The 25,024-nt window shown below is 38.8% G+C and overlaps 1 protein-coding gene across 1 annotated transcript in view; it reads left to right on the plus strand.

The window, feature by feature from the left end:
• The window catches only part of COL19A1 (collagen type XIX alpha 1 chain), a 312,582-nt gene that overhangs the window by 217,979 nt on the left and 69,579 nt on the right, over positions 1-25,024 (plus strand). The window contains exons 17-19 of the mRNA XM_034648272.1: positions 10,975-11,025; positions 17,718-17,762; positions 23,383-23,445. Coding sequence (XP_034504163.1) covers positions 10,975-11,025; positions 17,718-17,762; positions 23,383-23,445 — 159 coding nt within the window. The remainder of the gene's footprint in view (positions 1-10,974; positions 11,026-17,717; positions 17,763-23,382; positions 23,446-25,024) is intronic.

Consider the following 25,024-nt stretch of genomic DNA (forward strand, 5'->3'; position numbering starts at 1 on the left):
AGCTATATCTGTAATTTCATGAAAAAGTAAAGAGATCTGAAGCAAATATGGCGAATGGTTAGAATCTGACAATGGTGGATTGTGGATTCATAAGAATTTATCATTTTCTGTTCTATCCTTTTCAGCATGCTTGAAATATTCCAAATTTATTTTAAGAAAGAGGAAAACTGGGGCGCCTGGGTGACACAGCGGTTAAGCGTCTGCCTTCGGCTCAGGGCGTGATCCTGGCGTTATGGGATCGAGCCCCACATCAGGCTCTTCCGTTGTGAGCCTGCTTCTTCCTCTCCCACTCCCCTGCTTGTGTTCCCTCTCTCACTGGCCGTCTCTATCTCTGTTGAATAAATAAATAAAATCTTTAAAAAAAAAAAAAAAGAAAGAGGAAAACCATCCTCTGGGCGAGGTTAATATTGGGGTAATATCACCAATAACTTCCCTGGCCTAGAGTGTCAGCATCTTCTCTTTTGCCTAAAATCCTTTGTAGGAGACTAAATATTTTAAAAATAAAATAATTATTTTTTTTCTAGAACTTCACTGAATGTACCCTTTGTAACCATGGGGTTCAGTTGAGTCAAAAATCATCGTCTGTCGATTTATCATTCCTACCACCTATAGATCAGAGAGAAACCTTGATGTCACACATTTGAGTTGAAGTGGAGACTATAATCATGCTGAAGTAAAACCTACAGATTGTTCATTTTGCTTTTGCTAGAGCTCTCCAGAATGTCCCCAACTATTCGGATTTTGCACCAGCTCTTGGCCTCTGGGTAACTTGGCAGTGCATAAGCCAGTGCCATCAGCCTGGTCATCTTAAGTCCCAGCAGTTTGCCTTGGAAATCGCATTTTCTCTGCATAGGCAGCGTTGTCATCCTACCAACGCTTTTAAAGAGAGGGAATATTATCACTTAATTACATAAAGGAAAACGCAAAGCATTGATAGGTACAGGCTGTGTAAGCCAACTTTCCTCCTGGTTTGATTCCCGGGGTCACACGAGGGGGTGGAGGCACACTCATTCTCCAGGTGCAGTTTTTGTTGGTGGTAAGCTTTGGGGGACGCCACTAGATGCAAATAATATGTTTCACACACCTCCATTCTTACTAGTTTTCATACCCCTGTGGTTTTTATCACCTTGTGCTGGGTCAATGATGTTGTTTCTGTGGGGTGGCAAGCCACTCTCAAGATTCCTGCTGCTGCTTATATTGGAGGGAGCTGACAAATGATATTTTCCCTTTTGCAGGACATACTGGGGAGAGATGAGTATGAAACATTTTATGGATGGATAAGCAGAATAGCAGTGTTAGGGGAGGAATCATTATTTTTCTAACCATCGTGCCATGGAAATCAGTCAGAAATGTCGCACACCATCAATAATGCAGTGGGCTTTATACCAATTAGATTGATTTGTTTCATGGTGTCAGGCAAAAAGAAGCTCCTTTGCAAATGATTTTTGTCTCTCTTGGAAAATAAAGTGTTAAAAACTTATGAGCTTCATAGCATAGTTTAGAAAATCTGCTTTTATGAAATGGGTTAATTATACCCATTGAATGCATTCACTGTCACAGTCTCATCCTCCCACTCCTGTTCCAAAATGACAAGTAAAACCAGGGACTGTGCAATTTTGGAAAACAATCAGGTCACATATTGAGTATTTTGCTTATTCATACAACCATAAACTGCCTATGCTTGAGTTCCCTCAATTACACAGCTCAGTATGCAGGCCAGAAGAGACAAACCCAGCTCAAGTGGGCACTTCCTGGAATACACAGAGGAATGAGTTTGAAAAATGTCCAAAGTGGCAGATGTGAAAAATTCTCATTCAAGATCCAGAAGCTGCTTTTGCTGCAATTCCTCACCTGTTAATCGCACTGCTTCTGAACTTCTGAACCAGGATTGCTGGCAATATCTTAGACTGAGACACTTAGGAGCTATTGATCTTTCAGAGTATGGTGAGGGTATATGCCACTGAGGTGGGGGGAAACTGGCTCAGACAAGAGAAGATGGATCGTATGGAGCACAGGGTTGCTCAGAATTTCCAGACATTCACCAAGAATGAACGTGTGGCTGCTGGCTTCTGACAAAAGTATTACTTTCATTTGAGGATGTCCCCAAAAAATGTCCTTGATGAATGCTTAAACCAGTGTATTGTTGTATCACTTAAATGCTTCAGATTTCGAGAATGCTAATACACAGATCTCTCTTCCACAACAAATACAATGGCACTATTGTAGTCTTATTTGAAGGGTATTTCATTTTCTCTGCTAAGTGTGACAACTTTCCCATGACTGTTCTTCACCGCAATTTCACGCTCATAGAATTTCAGCCTATCAAAATCATCTCCAAGCAATATAACTCTCTTGGTTAGCTCATCTTTTTCCACCAACTATGACCATTTTTACTTCTTCTTTTCTTCTATCATCCCATAATACTAGGACTCATTTGGTGTCATTTGAATTTCAAAAGTAACTTAAGATTCTGATTACCATTGCTTGCTTGCTTTCTTCAGAAATCTCCCTCTCTTGATATCTCACTAATCTAAGCCCTCCATGATTTTAACATTTCTTGTGTCTGTATGTGGTTCCTCTCTCTTCTCCTTACCCTTCTTCCATTCTGGTCACTTTCCTCTTGATCTCTTCTTTTCATCCAAATCTTTGAAGATGTGTATCTACACTGTGTCTCAGAGCTCTCTTTGCTTGGCCCTTACTGATTCTGTATCTCATTAAGGCATTCTGTGATCTTTTATCATTGAATTCCCTACTTGATTCTTACAACCAGCTTTAATATAATTGACATTTTATTTTCCTATCTGGCCTCCCTCTCACCGTGAAACAGATAAAGGAACGTGTTAAAATATCAAAGCTATGAGGTCAGGATGACTTGGGTTGGAATCTGACTCTTATCCACTAGGTGTGTGACCTTGTGGATAGGTAAGATAACTTTTTGTTATATGTAAAATAAGGATAATGCCTACCTCACTGGATTGTTGTAAGAGTAAAATGCAATAATATATGTCCCTGCCACACAGTTATTAGTTTCAAAGCCTATTTTTATTTATTAATATTATCATTATCTCATTTTATCATTCTCTGCCATCTGCTTATTATTTTCATCTTTCTTTCCCTGGATTTCATTCAGAGCCTGCCATTTCTGAAGGAAAAGTGTTGAGACTTTGCCCACTTCGTACATTATCATTCTCACGTAACTTTTTCTTCTATCTGCTTCACTCCTCCTCTGTTTTTCCCTGTTCAAGTCTTTACAGAGTAAACTTCATCTAAGAATGTTAACCTAAGTATATTCATTGACATATTAATCATCCAAAAAAACTCAGTAGATCAATTTTCAGTGTGGATGGATACATCTATTTAAGGATGAGGGCACTTTTGGTTTCATGATTGCATCTTTGTGTGTTGGCCAAATAAATGAAATGTGTCCCGATTTACTTGAAACCTGAGTTTTCCCTGAGCTTATTCTCACTGAGTCCTCACCTCTCACAACCAAAGTTAATCTTAAGACTTAGTACAAAAGAAGTAACTCCATTCCCCAGAAACTGGTTCCAGAAAGCAAGCCCTGTGTTGATGGTGGTGTAAGCAAAGAACCAGCCTCCAGGGTCTTCATCCTCCTTTTTTCTGTACCCTGTCCTCTTTTGATGCTGTCTTCGCCTGTCCCTACTCCCCAAGTACCATACGCTTCCCTCTTCCCCTTCTCTGTCCCATTCAGTTTGCTCTCAGGAAATATTTAATAAATGATTCATAAGAATATATTAGAATGGAACAACTCTTAGACGTGGTTCTACCATTTGCTTATTGTGTGATTTAGGGAAAAATCTCTCCACTTTTGCATGTTAGATGAAGAATATAATAATACCCTATACCCTCTTCAGTTATTATAAGAATCACATAACATGTTTTGTAATCACATCACCCTGCCATCCAAGAAAAATATGAAAACAAATTTAGAATTACCCAGAGTTGTATAAATATGAAACGTTAGTATTGCATCTCCCAGGAACATTTGCATTTGAGCTGGTGATAAAACCCAAACAAATAAATCACACTTTCTCTATGAAGTTTTAGGAATAAACCAGAAAGTGGGTGAGATATTCTCAGAAATAAGAGCTCCTTTCCAGGAACCTTAAATTTTACCCACTACATACAATCTGGCCACATTCCCCTTGTAATCCCAAAAAGGAGAGCTTGAGGAACCTATGTTGAAATGTAAACATAGTAGTAACACTCAGTGAATCTTCTCCTGGCTTCAGAAATCATTATTGTGCAGTTTGAAAGTTTTCAGACATTTCGAGGGGTGGGGGTGTAAGAGTGTTGATATCTCATTAGTCACTAAAAATTTATAGCAGAAGCATTCTCAGAAAAATAATCCACTATAAAATTATAACTGTGTAACTTACATAATTAAATCCCAAGAGACAATGAAAAAAACCTTCATTTAGAGCAAATATTTAAGATAAATAAGAGCTTCTGTGTTTAAAAGAAAGAGGAATTTATTTCTCAAGTATTTTCTATCTAAAGAATGTTATTGATCTTTCTCTCAGAGTTAGGATACAACTTTCTATGTTGTAATTCTGTTCAAAAATCCATCCATAAGCTCTTTTCTACTTAACTGGAGCTCACTGCAGCTTTGTTTTTAATTATTTAGCCAGATTCTTAGATTAATCTAAATCTGTTGGCCCTATCTTCTATGAGTTTGGAAGCAGCAAGACTTCTGCTAGGTTCGCTACCATTGCTAACTGAAACCAAAACCAACAAGCAAGAAGTTGGCTTTCCCCTCACATTTATTCTTGGAGAAATAATAATTCTACTGAATTCAGCAAACCTTGGTGAAGACAGGAGGGCTACTATGTACCGCATCCTGAGTTATGATAAGATAAAACAGACTGAAACCCCTTGTTTCATTCCAACAGGAAAGCAGATGTACACAAGCCCCCATAATCAGTGTAAATGTGCTTGATATATACTAAGTTTTATATAATATTATAGATGTAAATATATAAGAGAAAACATTAGCTTTTCCAGTAATTACTATATATTGAAATATGCTTTGTCTTACCATTCCTATGAATGAGTTTAGGCTTCCTGATGATATTTTTTTTAATACCAAGGGAAAAATAATTACAGTTCTCTGTCTTTACCACCAGCTATTAGAAACTGAAAATATTTCTTGAAATTAGTCCAAATTACTTTCCAATAACAGGCTTTCTATCTGTTCTTATTGCAAAGCTATTTTTTAACATGTTTTTGAAAATCGTTGATTAGAACAGCTTTCCTCACAGAGGTTTTGGTATTTCGAAGGTTGTAACTGAAATTAATTGGAAACCCACAGGGCCAGAAGGCAGTTGTTATAAAACCTGAAAATATGTACTTGTGAATCCTGAAAGGAGCCCCTAATAAGAGATTGAACAGCTATGGGGCGTGGAGGTAAGGGGCACCCAGATGGCTCAAGAAGGCTTAGTCAGCAGTGATGAAGAACTAAAGGAAGCTTTTAGAGAAAAGGAAAAAAGGGAAGTGGTTCAGGAGGGAGGATCGGAGAGGAGGCAGAGTAACTGCGGAGCCATGGAGATTTTGATTCAGAATACGAGGGGGTGATAAAGCTGAATCAAAAGGTCTTAGCCCTTGGGATGCCTGGGTAGCGCAGTTGTTAAGCGTCTGCCTTTGGCTCGGGGCGGGATCCCGGAGTCCTGGGATCGAGCCCCCCATCAGGCTTCTCTGCTATGAGTCTGCTTCTTCCTCTCCCACTCCCCCTGCTTGTGTTCCCTCTCTCGCTGGCTGTCTCTGTCAAATAAATAAAATCTTTAAAAAAAAAAAAAAAAAGGTCTTAGCCCTGACTTGCATAGAGAGCTTACACCAAAGACCAGGGAAAGGGGGGGAAAATGGCATGAGTTCTTTGAGCTCTGTGTACTGCACGCACTGAAAAAAACAAAAAAACAACAAAAAACTAGAGCCAAGACCAGGTCTGAAGAGTGTGGTTTTTTAACACAGAATNAAAAAAAAAAAAAGGTCTTAGCCCTGACTTGCATAGAGAGCTTACACCAAAGACCAGGGAAAGGGGGGGAAATGGCATGAGTTCTTTGAGCTCTGTGTACTGCATGTACTGAAAAAAACAAAAAAACAAAAAAAAACTAGAGCCAAGACCAGGTCTGAAGAGTGTGGTTTTTTAACACAGAACTCTGGCCATCTTTTAAACTTGGGGAATCTGTAGCCGAAATGGAAATCTACTCAGGTGGTGATAATGCAAACAGCTCATTATTTTCACACTATGCCTTTGATGACGCTGGTGTCAGACATCACGATACTTCTGTGTTTCCCACCTCTAGCAAGATTTTAATAAAAACAAACAAACAAGAAAACCTTTAAGTGCTATAAACTATTGCTGAGAGTATATGATCCTAAANTGGTGATAATGCAAACAGCTCATTATTTTCACACTATGCCTTTGATGACGCTGGTGTCAGACATCATGATACTTCTGTGTTTCCCACCTCTAGCAAGATTTTAGTAAAAACAAACAAACAAGAAAACCTTTAAGTGCTATAAACTATTGCTGAGAGTATATGATCCTAAGTTGAATGTAGCATTAACTCACTTCATCACACCAGGTATGGTTCTTTGCAGTAGGAAACAGCACCAGGATCTCTACCCGTACCAGGTTTATAGACCTCGCAGGTAATCACTTAGGAGCCCAGTTGGGTTCTGAACAAGTGTGTCTCCCTGGAGTTCATGAGCATTTTAAAGCTGCTCTGTAATTGTGACTCATCACATTAACCAAAATGTCCTATGTCTCCCAACCCAGTACAGGTAGAATGGAGAAGAGATGCATTAAAGATAGACAGACATTGTATAGCCATAATTTCTGTGTAGCTATGTATAGGTCACTATCGTGAGAAAGATATTGGGACATTTTTTTCTTTCCAAAATCCTTCAACTGCTTTTCCTAGTGGAGTGTCTGAGAGCATTAGCCGAAGCTGACATGGTCTCCATGGCTAGCCTTCATTCTCCACTGGGCCTTGGTCATCTAAGCAGCTCCTTGATGAAGCTTCATAAATGCAGACCTTAGAGAAAGTGACGTCTCAAGTGTCCTAGAGCATCTACTAACAGCATATGGTGCCAGGAGACCTGTCACTTACCACAAGTCTTTAACTTCTCCTTCCTCAGAGTTGACTGATAGTCTGTAAGACTGACAGCTCTTACTAAACTTGGAAACAAATGACTCATTGGATCTTTTCCAGCCATGCATTGTACCATAATAGAAAAGAGGAAAATAGCACATCTCTTGGGGATGGGGCTCTAGGACAGCCAGTTCTAAGACCCCAGGGTTTGTATTGGTCTTCTAACAGTCAAGAGAGAGTTGCTCTGGACATTTATATGCATAGTGTTTCTCTTACCCTCACTCTTCCCACCTTGATTGAGGTGGTTTATTTTGCCAGTTTCAGAACAACCCGGGGAGCCGTTGCCAGGCAGGCTGCAGTCAGGGCAGAGGTAAACTGCCCGAGGACTCTCCACTGGTGTCTTCTTTCAGTCACTGCACTTTAGCCCTCGGGGAGAATTTGTGTAAAGGACTGCCTTCAGGGTAGACAGTTAGCTGTAAATCTCTGTTACATTAAACCTAGGATCTGTGATACCCAGAGTATCCTAGTGACTAAAAGAACGAGAAAGAAAATGTCATCATAAATGCTCATCGGTAGATTAGGTAGTAGAGCCTAAAACTTCAGGTCGACCCCATTTGGAGCAATATTTTGTGGATACGACAATTTATGGCAAGAATAGAACATATAAAAATGGGGAAGTAACTTTGAGAGGCTATTAATCTGAATCATACTGTTCAAACTTTTCTATTGGCCAGGACTCTGTTCATTGAGCTGTGCTTCTGCTATTGATTTTAGAAGGAGAAGCAGCACTGAGCCCTCCTGCCCTACCCCCAGGGGTACGCTCAACAGCAAGATCAGGATCCTGAATGAGGAATGTGTCCTGGGTTTCTGTAATACAGCTATACACTGTGAGCAGATAACCAGTCTGTAGAAGATCGGACCTAATTCTCACCCAATTTTTCCCTCCCATTATTTTTACTATTCTCGTCCATCCACGTGCTACCTATTCTGTGCCATGTAACCCCTACCACACTGTTTGCTCTCCTGTTTATTTTTCCATACTGCTTTCCAGAGTTCCCTCAAAGGCTCCCACCTTTTACGTTCTCTGACCACCTGCTCTCCCAACCTCTGCAAACAAAGATAAGATGCATTTTGAGTATAGCTGTGGGTGGAATTTGGGGGAATATTTAGGCATAATATCCCTATCATGGGTTGTAAGAATGTATGAAGATAGATGGGAGATGAAAAGAATAGTTCAAGGGGCCTCCTTCATCCATGTAGTGAGACTATATCTAAAGGCAAAGAGCTTACATCTTCCCCTCCTGCACCAGTCACAGTGCTGGCTCATAAGAAGTGCTGAGTAAAGTTCTGTTGATTTTTTTTCAATTTCAGTATGTTAAGTAGAACATGGAAGAGTAATTACCCAATATTCTCTAGGGCACAGTCAACATAAAAAAAAAAAAAAAACGATTACAAAATTACTTTAGGCTGTGACTGTGCTTTTAAGTTAAGATAGGAGAGTAGATGAGAACTGAGTTTGGGTCCAGGCTGCCTATGTTAAATATTAGTCCTGCCACTTACCAATGGTGTGACCTTGGGCCAGTTAACAATTTCTAACCCTCATTTCCTATATCTTTGAATAGGAAATAATGATGGTATTTACTGCTCAATGTCACTTAGGGATTAAATGAGTTAATCCACATAAAATCTCTGGTATAATGCCTGGCACACAGTAAGTACGCTATAAATGTTTTCTATTCTTATTTAATTGATTCTTCTGGCTCTGTTTGAGAGACTATCCTGCTATATTTGGGAGCCCTAATTATTAATACTTTCAATGAGGATGAATGTGTATGAAGCTAAATTTATCTATCACATCACTATTCTTTGATCTCATTGGCCTTATTATCAACACACATTCACCATTCACCAAGTGCCTACTATGCATATACTCATAAGACATGTGTTGATGCTACTACAATACGATATCTAAAATTTCACCTCGCCACATTATATAGCTGCAGAAAGATCAATGTGTGAGGAACCTCATGCTTCCTGATTTTCAAGAATGAGTTTTTAATTTGCATCTTCTTGGCTAGAAACTTTTCGTGACAACTCCCAACCCAATGATTGCTTTCCTCATTACTTCATCTCACTGACCTAGAATACACAACGCTGGCTGATAGAAAAAGAACGGGAAAAAAATATAGTGCCGTGAGAATTCTTTTCTGACATTAGCTCTGTTTTTATTTCAGCAAGGTAACAGCCTCGTTTGTCTTTCCAATCATACTCAGCTCCATTACTCGTGAGGCCTATTATTTTCTCAAGAGTTATATCAAACTGCTTCCAGACATCCATCATTACATCATTGTGTCCTCTGCATTTAGTGGTGCAATGCAAAGGTTTCACATTAGAAAAGACCTTCAGACACAAGCTGTTCATACGAAATACCAGTCATAAATGTTAACTGACATTAATTTTTTCAGTATACTTAAGGTGTTTCTCATATCAGTGAGTACAGCTAGTAATTGTTCCTTAAATTTTTCCTCACTTTTCAAAATTTTTATTCCCTTGTAAAGAAAATAGTTTTTGTCTAACAGTGAAGTTTGATTTGCTCAATCATATAGTCTTTCTTTGTGTTATCTTCTGAGGTAAAATGTAAAGAACTTTGCCTGTGTAATATTTTCTCTCCTCTGAGGAGTTTTCGAAATCTAGATGAAATATGCAGTCTCTTTTCTGACATTGCTGACTCTCTTGGCTTAAACTACTTGATTTAAAATAGTGGAATTTGGGGGAATATTTAGGCATAATATCCCTATCATGGGTTATAAGAATGTATGAAGATAGATGGGAGATGAAAAGAATAGTTCAAGGGGCTTCCTTCATCCATGTAGCGAGAATATATCTAAAGGCAAAGAGCTTACATCTTCCCCTCCTGGCTTGAACTACTTGATTTAAAATAGTGCTAAGCTTTTTATTTTATTACGGCCCTCTCCCCAAAATATAATCCCTGAAAACTCAGAAACTCCTCTCTTCTTCTCTATCTGGAAGTTTTAGGAACAGACAAATGTCTTCGCTGTTTACCCAAAGCTCAGCAGAGTGCTTAGTGAACACTCCATGTCAACTGACTGCGAGCATCTGAATGTCTTAATATGAAGTTTTTGAACAGACATCTTTTTCTGGCCTGAAATTCCATGTGCAGCCATTTTCACTCAACCAATTCAAAAGAATAAAGGAACAGAAAAAATATTTTCCCCATATTTTCTCAGTTAATAATACATGGGCACACATCTCTATAACATATTGATCAAAGCCCTGTGAGAGGGGCGCCTGGGTGGCACAGCGGTTAAGCATCTGCCTTCAGCTCAGGGCGTGATCCTGGCGTTACAGGATCGAGTCCCACATCAGGCTCCTCCGCTATGAGCCTGCTTCTTCCTCTCCCACTCCCCCTGCTCGTGTTCCCTCTCTCACTGGCTGTCTCTATCTCTGTCAAATAAATAAATAAAATCTTTAAAAAAAAAAAAAAAGCCCTGTGAGAAGTGTCAAAAATAAACTGAACCTAAAACCTCTTCCCTGGAGGAGAATTGTACAGGTACAATATTTTTTAATAAAGAATATGCTGATGGCTGACCTTCTGGTAAAATGTTACACGTTCCCACTGAGGACCTCTCTTTGGATTCATGCAGGATTTAACCTAGAAGTACCTTTAACAACCTGATAAGTTATTGCTCCTGTAATTCTCTATTAATTAGAATATTTGGCTAAACATATGCTTCCTTTTTCCTAACTCTAAGATTTCAAGAATTCTTAGATACATTATTAAATTCACATTGTTTTGGTAAATGTTTATATCTTTCTCTTTGATTTATTTCTTATACAGGGGCCCCCTGGAATACAAGGAGTACAACAGACTCTTGGATATTATAGCAAGGTATGGCTTCTCTTTTTCATGTCTTATATACACGGACATCTTATGTAATCATATTTTTGAAAAAAAAACTTATTAATTCCCAACTGCTCAGACTCTGAAACATGGTCACATATACTTAATATCTTTCCTCACTGAAAGTATGTTTCAAAAAAACATATTTTGCTCAGCATCTTTTCACAAAACCAGCATTTTATTTTTATAAATTAAAAAAAATTACTTCAAAGTTTACAAAACTTCATGCAAAAAATTAATGCAAACCATCGTGCTTCACCATTGATGCTGTCATAAATCCAGTTTCTCGGAGGGTAGACATAGATTATTTGCTGCCTTGCAGCTCGAGTAGCACAATAGGTGATAGATTTCTTACCAGAACCAATGCTAGACCTCAAGCAAACCTTTACATACCATAGGTCAAGACCTGGGGTCCCCCACCTTTCAGGGAGGGGCCACTTCCCCAAGGTTTTAAAATTGTAATTGGGATAGATGGAATACTGACAAAGAAGTACCTGAATGGCAAAAAGGCAAGAGTGTTTTGCTCTGCTTTTCAAGGAAATACAACAGAGGAAAAGAAAATGGGTGTTGGCAGTGAAGTAAGACCCAAAGACTAAGTGAGACCATTGATTGACCCATCATTTAATGACGAGTATTTGAGGTCTGATCCCTTAGCATGAGGCATTGTGTCCACCGACTAGGATCCTTTCTATACACGATAGCTTGTTGTTGATACGTTGCTGGTAAATAATTGTGCTCCTACACAAAAGAAGTTCAGAGACACTCCTCTTTATGTTTTTCCTCTATGTTCTTGCTTTCCCTTTTAATAAATTCCTCTGACTATTGTCATTCCTCTCTGTTTAGAAATCCCAAAGAGATGCTATGTGCCAGCAAAGGCCCTGAAGATAGCAGGTGCTCTGAAAAGTGTTTACTAAATGATGAGCTAATTAGTTTGAAAAATCCCAGTTCTTCTTTGATCAGATTAAATTCAACATAAAGACTATGGAAAGTGTGTAGAGCTTGTAACACTTCCTAAGTGATCCTGTCTTAAATTTTCTCATTTACTTAGATTTTCTAGGGAGTATTCTATTAGGAAGAATGTTTGGGGTACATTTTATGATTCTCTATTAAACATTTTTCCGAATAGACCTATACCAGCTTTTTCAAAACATTAGGGCTTGGCACAAGTGAAAAAAAAAGTGAAGCATATCTAAAATTAATCAGTTAAAGTACAATGCTTTTTCTGTAATGGCATCCACTGTCACAAAATAGGATTTATCATAAATGCTTCAAAATAATGAGAATGAGTTGGCTCTGATGTCACAGTGTCAGCTAGAAAACTTAAAGAGAACACTCTATTACGATCACCTTTGGTATAAAATTTACCAAGTTGCTACTCAGCTACTTAAATATTTGCTATCCCTTGCAAAACTTTGAAAGCTTGTGTCTTTACAGGTCTCCCAACACTACTTCTATATATAGTTTATCTTGCCAATGAGTCAGTTTTCCCTTAAATGAAGACATATGAAGCATTTGTATTTTATTCTAAAGTTGAGAATGTAAATTTTTTCACTTTAAGGTTATATTTAAAAAAAAAAATGGGGGCCAAACAGAGCAGGCAAGTGGAGAGTCTTGCTAGTAGTAAACCAGGACTTTGAGCTTAGCTATTGTCTTGCCCAAAATAACTCCAGCACTGTATCCTTATTGCCATTAGAGGACTGAAACTCCCAGGGACTTAGTCCACATGTGCTCAAAATGTGGCTTTGGAGCTGAAGCTTAACTGGTTAGAGAGGAGAGACCATAGATTTTGTTCCTCAAACAATGCATTACAACCACTTGACATGAAAAGATTTTAGACCCATCTGGGAATTAATGGAAGGTAGCTTCCCAAAGACTTTTATTTGTTTCACTCTGAGAGTAGTTGAACCTGTTTAATGAACCCCCACCAGAATAGATGGAAGAGGTAGGGCCCACCTTCTCAGTACCTAAACTGACTAGTGTTTCTGGATAATAACCACTTGATCCTCATCCGCAACTTCACAAAAGAAAGGGGCAAATGTGCCGTGATGAGAGAGATGCGTGTTTTCACTTGGCAGGGACTTCGCCCACCCACCCCCATCTGTTTTTGGATACTGAGGTGGTTTCATTTTGCAATTCATTGCATGCCTGACTGTCTGGCTATAGCATATAAGGAGAGAGAGAGAGGAACATGAGTGAAACTTTCTTGGAGATTAAATGATGGACTATGTATTGAGACATATAAAGTGATGCTCCAAGGTTAAAATAATCTTCCCTTTTAAATTGGCTTTGATTTATGTAATGTCTGCACATGAGTCCTGGACCTCAGCAAGTCAGCTCCCAGTCGTGCAGCCTGGATTCTGCTGAAGCGGCCACTGGTGGGAAGATGAGCAGCAGGCAATTCAAACACTCCTCCTCCCCATTCTGAACTAGAAGAGTCCACAGTTCACTCCCTCATCCCAGGAATCCTCAAAGGCCAAGGAATCGTCCTGTGGTCCCTGTACAGGAGTTGGTCTTTTCCCGTATAGTTTGCTTTAGGTCATATGGAGGCAGAAGCTCAGGCATTAAAAACCTTCTCCCCTCCTGGCACAAATCAAAGAGGGAATTGGGAGGGAGGGAAGGAAGGAACAGAGACTAAGGAGTAAGGTTGGGAAGATTATATTAGTGTGTTTGTATGTATTTTTGCATGCCCACTTGAGGCTGCAAAGAATAAAAGGTAGATGGTTTCCCTCTCCATCACAAAAATAATTTACAAACAGCTGCTCCCACTCTGTAAGATTGTTTGCAAAACGAAGCAACAATGCTGAGAATATTCTTCCCCTTAAGGAAAATCTGCTCACAATCCAACAAACTGCTCATCATTGTCTCCAATCTGGGGATTTTAATAAAAATTTGATAGGCTCTGTCAACTGCTAAAGCCATCAGATCCAGAGCCTCTCGAAACAGTCTAGATGGGGAAAAAAGTGTTATCTGTGGAGGCCCAGAACAGGAGGATTTTACATTTGATATTGTTTTTAAAGATCCGCATTGAAAATGCATAGTTGTGTTATCTTACATCGCCACACTTGGTGCAATTTGCAGAAAATCAGTCTCAGCGGTTGGAGATTGATGCTGTGCCTCCCAGCAACCAATTCTCGTGTTCACTTCTCCAAACTGTTGATCCAAAAAAACCAATTTGCTAGCAAAATAATCTATTTTTCTTTCAAGTATCAAATCATAACTTCATTTTAATATCCACAGACTAGAAAGGACAGAAGGTCTTTCTCCAAAAATTAAACATTCAAAGTCCTTCCAAATAGTGAGTTAAACCCAACCTTGGCTTAGAAAGTGAAGACTTCCTGAGAGACACTAAAGGCAACCCTTCTAGGCCCAGAAGATTCAGAAATAAAATTTAAATGCTAACTTCCAGTCTCTTCCTCCTTATGAACGATCTCCTGTGGTTCAATCTATCCATGTCCAGGTACATCCCCTTTCTTCAGAGAATACCTTCTCCAAGTCAAATGGAATAGCTTGAGTCTTCCCACTTGCCTGACTATAGGTTTCAAAGTTCCGTTCATCATTTCCCACAAGAGAAAAAGGACATGTTCTGACATCCCCAAATTCTTGTAATGACCAGGCAGATTGGCATCCCCATTCCACAACCCTCATCACTTCACCAGAGGACATTTTAAATAAACACATTTAAAACCATGTAACTATTACATTTACTCAAAAGGCATATAAAAACCCATTCAAATACCAAGACCATCTCTGGATAAGTCATNCCACAACCCTCATCACTTCACCAGAGGACATTTTAAATAAACACATTTAAAACCATGTAACTATTACATTTATTCAAAAGGCATATAAAAACCCATTCAAATACCATGGTACCAATGTACAAATGACCTAGTAAAATTAGAATAACATCTACGGCAGAATGCCAGATTCCAGAAACACAAGGACTATGTCTCTTATTATTTCTGTAGAGCCAAGTAATTGTCTGGTACAGTTAGCTTGGAGGAAGTAGAGAGCAAAATCTTACATGTCAATGCTACTGAAGTTCAAGGCCAAATCTGCCTTGAGTATTGTTAGCCTGAGAGTGGAGAACAACTCCAGAGGCCACTGAGGATCTTTGATTAGATGGATTTCCTGGCCTAGGTATTGAATGAAACAAACATATGGGGCTCTGGTAGGCAGTAAATAATCCTGTTTTTTTTCTCTGGGTGTGAAAGCTACCAGAAAAATCAAGAATTTAGAACAATAGAGCATATGGATAGAATAATATGAGCTGGTGCTGTAGAGGCAATTTTTCGTCCCAACTACAATATCTCTAATATCCTTTAGGTTGTGGGGAGGTGTGATGGGAGGAGGATCTAAACCAAGATGTTATACTGTAATATGCTCTCACCCAAACGCACTTTGGGTGCTCTTCTTCTCTGCAGTTCAAGAGCATGGGGCCTCCCAATCCAAGACCATCTCTGGATAAGTCAANAGTCATGTCGTAGACCAAATCATGTTCCTGCTTCCCCTAAAATTTTCTACCTTAAACACAGCCAGGGAGAGATGCTGATGGGTTGTATACACTGATGGGCATCATGCCCAAATGGCTAGTACTTTTAGGAAATGCCTCAGATTTATGTTTTATGCAGGTTGCATCTAAGCAACCTACCATTTTGTAACTGCTGATTCTTTATGTATGTGTGTATGTGTCTTAAGAGTTTCATATCTCATTTTCAAATATGTCCTTGTAATAATTTACAACTCAGGATTTTGAGAATACAATTTTTATTTTCAATTCAGACATCTCAGATCAAAGTTAAACAGGAAAAATGAGAAATGTCTGTCACAAGATCAACATAACAGCAGTTATAAACTACTTATTTTTGATTGGAGTAGTATGAATAACATGGAAGGCATATTTAAAATGTCAAATTATAGCAACAGTGATCTGAATGCGTGCCTCTGTATATTTTTGTTGTTTATGTTCCTCTACTTTTTTCTACCAACACATATATTTTAATAAAAAAATTTAATGGGAAAAACACATAAATTAGAATTATAGACTTATTTATTCAACAAATATTTATTGAATGCTTCCTGTATGTTAGGCACTGTGCTAGAAATGGGGCATTCAATTCCAGATCATCATGGAGCTTACGCTCTAGTGCAAAAGGTGCAAGATTCTTTAAACAAACACGAAAATAAAAATATTAGTAGGCATTATGAAGGAAAAATACAATATCCAATGAGAAAATATGAGAGGGGAACCTGTCTGGGAGACTTCCATGAATTGCATTTTATCATAGTTGAGACCTGAGGGATGAATAGTTGCTAACCGGACAGAGGGGTGAGGACAGAGTGATGACCTAGAAGGTGAAATGGGAAGTATCTTGCTCCATTTGAGAAGCTAAGAGAAGGCTGTTACAGCTGGAAATTCTGAGGGAGACAGGGGCTACCATGATCCTGGAGAGGTAAATGAGTTTAGGTCATGTGGGATTTTGATGGCTTTGTAAAGGTTTAGAAAGAAGGTGCTCAGAATGTCTTAAAGATATCTTCCCGACCTTAAGTAGAAAATGTAGGTGTGTGGGGAGCAAGAGTGGATTATGGAATGCCAATTAGGGAGCTACTACAGTAGTCCTGGCAAGCCATGATGAGTGACGTAGGTAGTGTGAAGAGAAGAGATTTGGGGAACAGAGGCAGCTGGACTTGAGGAAAAGGAGGAGGGTAGTCTTAACAATGATACCCAGATGGAAGAAGGAAGACTTCTATGGAAGGGAGAGGATGAATTCAGATTTTCTTTCTTTCCTTGATTTTTTTTCAATTGTAAAATGAAATTACCAAGCATTTTAATAAGTAACCATAGAGATAGATTAAGAAGAAGCCAACAGTTATTATCCCACTTCTGGACTGATGCATGCTAACAGCATGAGGTAATTCTCTCATTGTTCTCTCTCATATATGTGTGTATTGTATTTTTTAAATTCAGTTTTGAACTTGTTCAATATGAATTTTTTCTAGAATTTACAAGTGAATACAGCAAGTGGAAAATTAGATACATGGGTCAAAACTCAGAAAGACATGTATGCTGGGTTTATAGATTTGTCTTTGGGTAGATGATACCTGAGCCATGGGAGCAAAGAAGAGTGCCCAGGAGAAAATGTTGAGTCACAAGAGAGAAGGATCTGGACAGAGTCCCAAGAAAATCTAATATTTACTCATTACATGAGGGAGGAAGTGGAGAAGTCAGAGAGATAGGAAGATACTAGGAAAGTAAGGTATTATACAAGTCAAGAGAGTGGCAAGTGCGGCTAGAAAGTTAATTAATGGAACGTCCATTATGGTGAGCAACAAAGATATCATTAATAATGTTACAAAGTCACATCAGTGGACTTGTTGGGGACCAAGAGAAGTTACCAGGCATTAATTTGGAGTAGTGACAATTTGCCTTTGGAGCTGTGATATTTCTCCTGAATCACCTCCTGGGGGGAAGTCACAGAGAAGACAGATAGGGTCTACAAAGTTGGAGTTTTTCAGGAATATTTCACAGAAGGTGAGAGAGGCAAAAGTGATTAACCTGGTATTGATAAAAAGCTATTACAGCATTGTTGCCTGACTATATTTTGATGCGAGGGCTGAATGTATTAAAAATAAATGGACTTTTTTTGTATTTATATATATACATTTTTTTTTTCACCTAGGGAAACCTTGGTGAATATGAAGCTCGGGGCCCAAAAGGAGAGAAGGTAATCAGATTTGTCCAAGAGAATAAAAACATCCAGGACTTTACACCAATGTACATTCCCGTATCAGAGGCAGTCCTGCTGCCATGTGGGCTGCGTCCCTGGGGAGGCCAGTCTTCAGTGGGCAAGAGCCTCTCTGCCTTCTGACCAGACAGCAGGATAAAGCACTAAGGCTCTGCTCCCCAGTGAAGACGGCTGAATAGCAGCTGGCTGCAAGGAGGGGAACACATCTAGGGGAAACAGCTGTAACAAGGTAAATGAAATTAGGACACAAGCTTCAATTCATAAAGTGATGTTTCATGAATCAGTGTAGGTGGCAAAAAGCATCTGAAAAACCCTTTAACAAAATGCCTCAGGCTCACCTCCCTGTTTTTGTGTCTTCTTAAGTACCCAAACATAAGCTGTCGTGGGGGCATTTTTTTTGGTAGGGTTTTATAGTGTACAATCATAGTTTAACCAAACAATTATTTCAAAAACAGTTTTAAAATGAAAGTGCTGATGAATTTCCATTGCGTCCTCGTCATCATCTGTCATCGGTTTAATTATATGAGGTGTGAAGATGACAGATTCACTTGCCCACTCAGAAAGATGTTTCACTCCGGTTTGATTCTGAAATTGTGATGACCTTGGATTCAGTGTGAATGTGCCATTGTCAGGAAAAAACAATGCACATTAAATCTACAGACAGAGATGAGTAGGTCTGAAAATCCTGTGAGGGAATGTGGCCCGAGTGCTACTTTCATTCATTCACCCAGTAAAAATTCTCTTGATTGAGGGCAGGGTATTTTGACATGAATCCAAGAAAATATGACTTCTGTGCCTCATAAATCAGTGCAGCCAATCTATGCAGAAGATCATCCATCCATCCCCAGCAAATACTGCTAAAAGATAGTCTCAACAGAAACTAGGAACTTCTTTTAGATTGACCATCGAAAATGAAATTTTCTGCAAAAAAATAAATAAAACCTTGACATTCTTAAAAAGACATCCAAAAATATTGATTATACAGCAATAATAAGGCATTTATGTGTCTGGGATTTTACTGCTAGTACATTAGCATTATTTTCTGTAACCAGATCACTTGCAGAATTTCTACACCACCGTAACGAACCCATTACATTTTAAGCAATTACTACCGCACACGTGCAGCCTAACGGGGGAGAAAAAGCCAAGAGCTTGTCACATAGGACAGCTGAGCAAAGAAGAGTGTTGTGGCACTTTTAAAGTATTTAAATGATGATTCATTTATTGAAACAAAACAGCTGGCTTCTGTTTTTCTATGTTCATTAGGAAGCATATGTTCCTTAGGAATTCTTCAGACCTCAATGATGAGAAATTTGATTCTGTAAAACAGGTGTATTTCAAACTCTAAGGACCTTTTCTGTTGCTCAAAATCTTTTCTAATTGCTTCAGAATCTTAAGTGGAATTAGAAAAAGCCAATGGCATAATTGTTCCCTCCTTCCACCCAGAGAAATATCCTAGAAGAGTCTACAGGGAACTTGATGCAGTACCTGATATAAATGTACATATGAAATGATTTGTAAGAATTCTAATTAATGGGAGAAGGACTCTGCCAATAAATAATGCATAAAATAAACTGAAAGACAAGCATAGCAATTGCTGGAAGAATGAAGTCACCTTTACCTATAAATAGGTACTAAGTGGTTAGTATCTGTTCTGAATCAATACATTTGTTTTTAAATGTATGCACTCTAGTGAAAAAGGTGCAAGATTCTTTAAACAAACAACAAACATGCTGTTCATGGGTCACCATAATAAGAATTTAAACCTCCTTCAAGCTTGCACCTACGATGGGCCCTGGGGGTTCTGAACCCTGGCTACACACTGAAATCACTTGGAGAGCTCTTAGAAAAAGCCAATGCTCAGGCCTCACGCCAGAGACTCTGATTTGGTGTGGAGCCCATACCTCTGGTTGATCTGGGGTCAAGTCCATTTCGCTATTATTTTAAAGTGCTTCAAATGATTCTAACAGGCAGCCAGGATTGGGAACCCCTGAGTGGCGGAAAGAACATGGGCTCTGGGCTCAAAATTGTACCATTAACGGCTGTGTCTCCTTGGGAAAATCATTTCATTTCTCTGAGCATCGGTTTCCTTGTCCGTAAAATGGGCATAATTTTGTCTACACAGAATTGATGGCAAGACTGAAATCAAATGAGATGAGATAAACTTAAAGTATTAAACAAAGTATTTAAATGATGATTTATTTATTAAAACAAAACAGCTGGCTTCTGTTTTGGTATGTTCATTAGGAAGAATATGTTCCTTAGGAATTCTTCAGACCTCAATGATGAGAAATTTGATTCTGTAAAACAGGTGTATTTCAAACTCTAAGGACCTTTTCTATTGCCCAAAAGCACAATACCTGACACATATTAAGCCCACAGTAAAGTTTTGTTCCTTACTACTCATCTGCTCCAAACTTCCTTTCTTCTCATGATGTCTCACTTCTCTCTCTTTGGTATTAATGACTGTTGCCATCCTTAACACCTGGTATTGTTCATCTTTGTGCCTTCCACCATAATTTTGACATAGAGGGACTCAATTTATGTGGCTGAACAAAAGATTTAATCAGAAGTCCAATTTCAACACATAAGTGACTTGTCATTGCTGTATAATGTATCACTTCCGCATGCACAATAGAATCACAAAACTAGCCTACCCTTTGGATCCCAAAATTACGATGAAGCACCAGAACAAACACAAACAGCAATAGAAACTACACACAAATCACTCCTGGCTTAGCAGCCACATCCTCTGTCAAGAGCACCTAAACGGAAGGAGAAACACCAATGAGCACTAGTGGCTATTAACGGTAAATGGCCCTAAAGACCCTGGCAGCCATGGGACCAGTCTACCAGTGTTGAAATGATGAAACTGCTCTGTAGTTTTCCTGAGACTGACAGCATGTGGTGAAGGAATAATGTATTTGCAAATTGGTTAAGAACTGCTCCTTTATAGAGACAGTGGAATAAGGTGGCAGAATATCTAAGGAGTCCTAAGAAGTTAGCAGGTATCTTTTGGGGCCGACTGTCAGAAGGAAACGATTTAGCTTCAACAGCACAGGCCTTTCAAATAGCATTGAAAGTGTCAAATTAAAGGACAGCCTTTCCTGAAGCTGAGTAAATTCATCACTTGTCTTTCCGCTCATACCCACAGTGATAAATCACTGAACATTCATTTTAAATATGAAAAACAACTCCTCATGTGTCTAAAATTAAGGTATAAAATGCTCTTGTTTTGCAGAATTAGAATTTTATCTGAGGAAATAGGTGCCTAAGATTTCCTCTAAGTCCACCCATACCCAAGTACCACTTAGAGAGATGGACCAATGCCTCTGTTGGGTCCTTTTTCTATATTTCAAAGGAGACTTATTTACGTGGGTTCAAACATAGAGCAGCCGTGAATGTAATTACTGTTCTTCCTTGTACAATCCCCTCCTCTTCCCCTTTGGTATCAGGCAGTTGTGATTTTTATAGTAATTTCTAGATCCCTTTCCCTGATTTCTATTTTTATATTTTGCAGATCAGTCTAACTAGTAGGTATATTTTTCCTTCACACCTATACACTGGGGATTTTTTTAAAGATTTTGTTTATTTATTAGAGAGAGAAAGAGCACGAGTAGGGGTGGAGGGTCAGAGGGAGAGGGAGAAGCAGGCTCCCCGCTAAGCAGTTTTGGGAGCCAGATGTATGGCTCCATCCCAAGATCATGACCTGAAGTAAACGCTTAACCAATAGGGACACCCAGGCGCCCCTGCACTGGGGATTTCAACACCTACCAGATGAGTAACAGGAAGGTCACTGTGTGCACCCTAATGCTCAGACAAGGCCAGTTGTTTATTTTCTTTTTAAAACCAACAGCAATTGGCTTTTTAAATACATCCACCAATTTCTCCCTTTTCTTATTTTGGATAGAATTTATCATATCGAGAAAAAAAAATGGCTTCAGTGTGGTAAGTATAAGACTGATGATGGTACACTAGATATTTAGATGGTAGAAGGAAAAGTGCTTATATTAATAAAATCAAGATTAATTTTACAAAATATATTCCGCAAATCTAGAAGAATCCTTTGAAAACTACGATCTTATTTATCAATTGCATATGACAAGTTCCACCTTCCTCTAGTGTAAAGTCACAAGATACTGATTTCGATAGCAACGTGGACATAAGCCAACATTTTTAGGACTGTAATAAGTTTTTACTTGAAGTACTTTGGGCAGACTGTTGTTTGAGGCTTCAAAATAAACAGATAAACACGTACATAGAAGGGGACAGAAATGGAGATGTGCACTGCAGCCTTGTTTATAATAAAGAAAAGCTAGAGACAACCCAAATACCCATCAATAGGACTTGGATAAACCCTGGTATGTTAACATCGGATGCTATCCAGTGGTTACAATGAGTGAACTAGATCTGTATGTATCAATAGAAAGGGATATTCAAAACCACCTTGAGTGGAAAAAGTAAGTTATAGAATGTAATATATAAAATAAAGCTATTTATGGAATTTGTTTTAAATATCCCAAATAATATATTCTTTATGGTTACATATAGGCAGTAAAAGTGAAAAGCTATGGACTAAAAATATAAATACTACATTTAAGAGAGTAGCTGCCTCTGGGACAGACGTAGAGGGGAAAATACAGGGAATCTCTTCTTTGTAAATTTTTGTATTTCTTTCATTTTGGGTGCCTGGTACACAGAGGTTTGCCATATTCCACTTTATGTTTTCTGTAGTTATTTTTTTCAAAATAAAAAATATACAAAACATTGTGTGAGAAAGGTATATGCCCAGAAATGCAATGGTGAACATCATTTTGCCAAAATGCTTTTGAGGTTGGAATAAACCCAACATACATAACTTCTAGTGGTTATGTTGTATTCAAGGATCTTGGTAGATGCTAAAAGAAAGCACAATGCTGGGATTCCTCCAAAGTCTGATTAGTGATCTACTTCCTTGCCACAGTAATATTTCTAAATTGCATTTTCTCAAAATACTTTTTATATGTCCATACAAACCCCACTTCAAGATCTCTGACGAGAACGTCTTAGACATTCCTAAGCTGCTGTTACCACATCAGCAAGAATGCCTTCTTTGTCCACAGGCAGCCATTTCAGTGATCAGATAAATGCTTGGAACAGCTGAGAGACTCACTTTTCTTCCTATGGCTCACCCACTCCTTCACCTCCCCCCACCTAAAAAAAGAAAGAAGTGTTTGAGAGAAAATGAGCTCAGATTATTGTGACAGTTCAATGATCTCATGTCTTTAAGATCACACACACACACAGTTTTTTTGGTAAAACAAGACAAAATTATAATTTTTTCTTCTCTGGGCATCTTTCCTTGAAAAATAATTTTTGTCTCACATTAATTTTAAATATCATAACAAATACAATGGATTTCTGAAAGAGCTGAAGGCATCGTGAAGTACTGACAAGTACATTATTATGCAAGCAGTCTAACGAGTTTCACGGTGTCTCTTGGATGATAGTAGATAAATTCCATGGTTGGTAGGAGCACAAGCAATTGCTCTGAACATGACAGTCACAACAGTACTCATCTAACCTCATGCAAAATCTCTCTTTTGCTTTTTCTCAAAAGGGTGAAACTGGACAACCAGGATTCCCAGGGTCCATCGGCCCTAAAGGTCAAAAAGGAGAGTCAGTAAGTATGAAAGCTTTTAGGACAAAAGAAGGATATTTTTTTAAAAAATAGAGTTAAAAGTATTTTTCCTAATCAGCCCTAATTCCATGAGCCTTGTTTGCCCCTGTCTTGGCAAACAACAGATCAGATATTTGAGCAAGTGCTGTATGCAATGCATGAAGTCACTCAATCTATTTTTAAAAAATGAGGTAGGCTATTATCACCCACATTCTTCATATGAGACAAATGAGGCCCAGAGAGGTTAAGTAACTTGCCCTAGGTCACACAGCCCGTAAATGTAAGAGCTATGAATCACACTTAGGCTGATTTAGAACACAGGGTTTAAAAATTACTAAGCTGCCCTGCTATGACTAAACATGATTGCTATAATAAATAATAAAGTCAATATATTAAAGAGTGGGGCTAATATATCCAAAAAATTAGAAATGTGTATCTATCTGCTCTCAGTATACTTTCTAAAGTTATTTTCCTTCCTTGGTTTTTATAAGATCAAAGTAGCTTCTCAAGACACTTTTCAACATTACGGAGGCCACTTTCTTTCAAGACTTAGTTCTTATGGTAGGTGGAGAGAGCCTAAATTAACATTTATACTCAAATCGGACCACCTAAAGAGATTACATGAATCCTAGTTAAAAATAACTTTTTTTAAGCCTGCCAAAAAACAAAAACAACCTACAGCTGCCTGTAAGAATCAGCAAGAATCAGACTTAAATGTTTTATCTTTATTCAAAAGTGTAATACTTTTTAAAAATCACTTTTCGCTTTTTCCCTGCCAAGGGGAACAAAGGACATTGGTGTAGCAGGGATAGTGAATGCAGAGGTCACTAAAATGCCTGAGTGCCAAACAGAAACAGTATGAAAAGCCTTTAATATCACAAAGCCAAAATTTCCCTGTGCTTCTGCTTTAAAAATTAGGCTTGTTTGGCAATGAGAGTAATTTTGCGGGCAACTTAGAGTCAGTGCTGTTACCCAGGTCCCCCAAGTTGTCCTGCCTTCGGGGGTCATGCTCACTCACCTTTAGTGTCTGGTCCATGGTTCCGTATCCAACTGCAGCAGGTGACAGTCTTTAATAGGGCTCCCCGACTTCGGTTTTCCAAGAATGTCTGAGAAACTCCCACTCCACAAATCCAGCGTGGTACTTGCTGCCCCTTCCACCTGCCTAATCACTCCTGCTGCTCCATACTTGTTGGCCGCTCTTACCATCTCCTGACTGCTTCTCTAGGTCTACGCTGTCTCCCCTCCAAGCTTGAACATTGACTCTCACCTCTTAAATTACACGTGACACGTGGCAGACCCAGACTGCACATTTTCATAAATTCCAATCCTGGAAACACAGGAAGAGCAGAGGAACTTCCAGTGGGTTAAGAGCAGTGTTTCCCAAATGGCGGAATGTGTACTTGAATCACCTGGGGCTCTTTTGAAATGCAGGATCTCATTCAGTAGGGCTGGGGTGGGGCCTGAGAAGCCGCACTTCTCCCTAGTTCCCAGGTGATGCCCATGCTGTTGGTCCATGGTCATACTCTGAGTAGCAGGCATGGGCTGGAAGGGTAGCAGGGCTTGGAGGATTTCACAGCTCCTA

The sequence above is a fragment of the Ailuropoda melanoleuca genome, chromosome 19 (genome assembly GCF_002007445.2).
Source record: "Ailuropoda melanoleuca isolate Jingjing chromosome 19, ASM200744v2, whole genome shotgun sequence".
NCBI classification, from domain to species: Eukaryota; Metazoa; Chordata; class Mammalia; order Carnivora; family Ursidae; genus Ailuropoda; species Ailuropoda melanoleuca.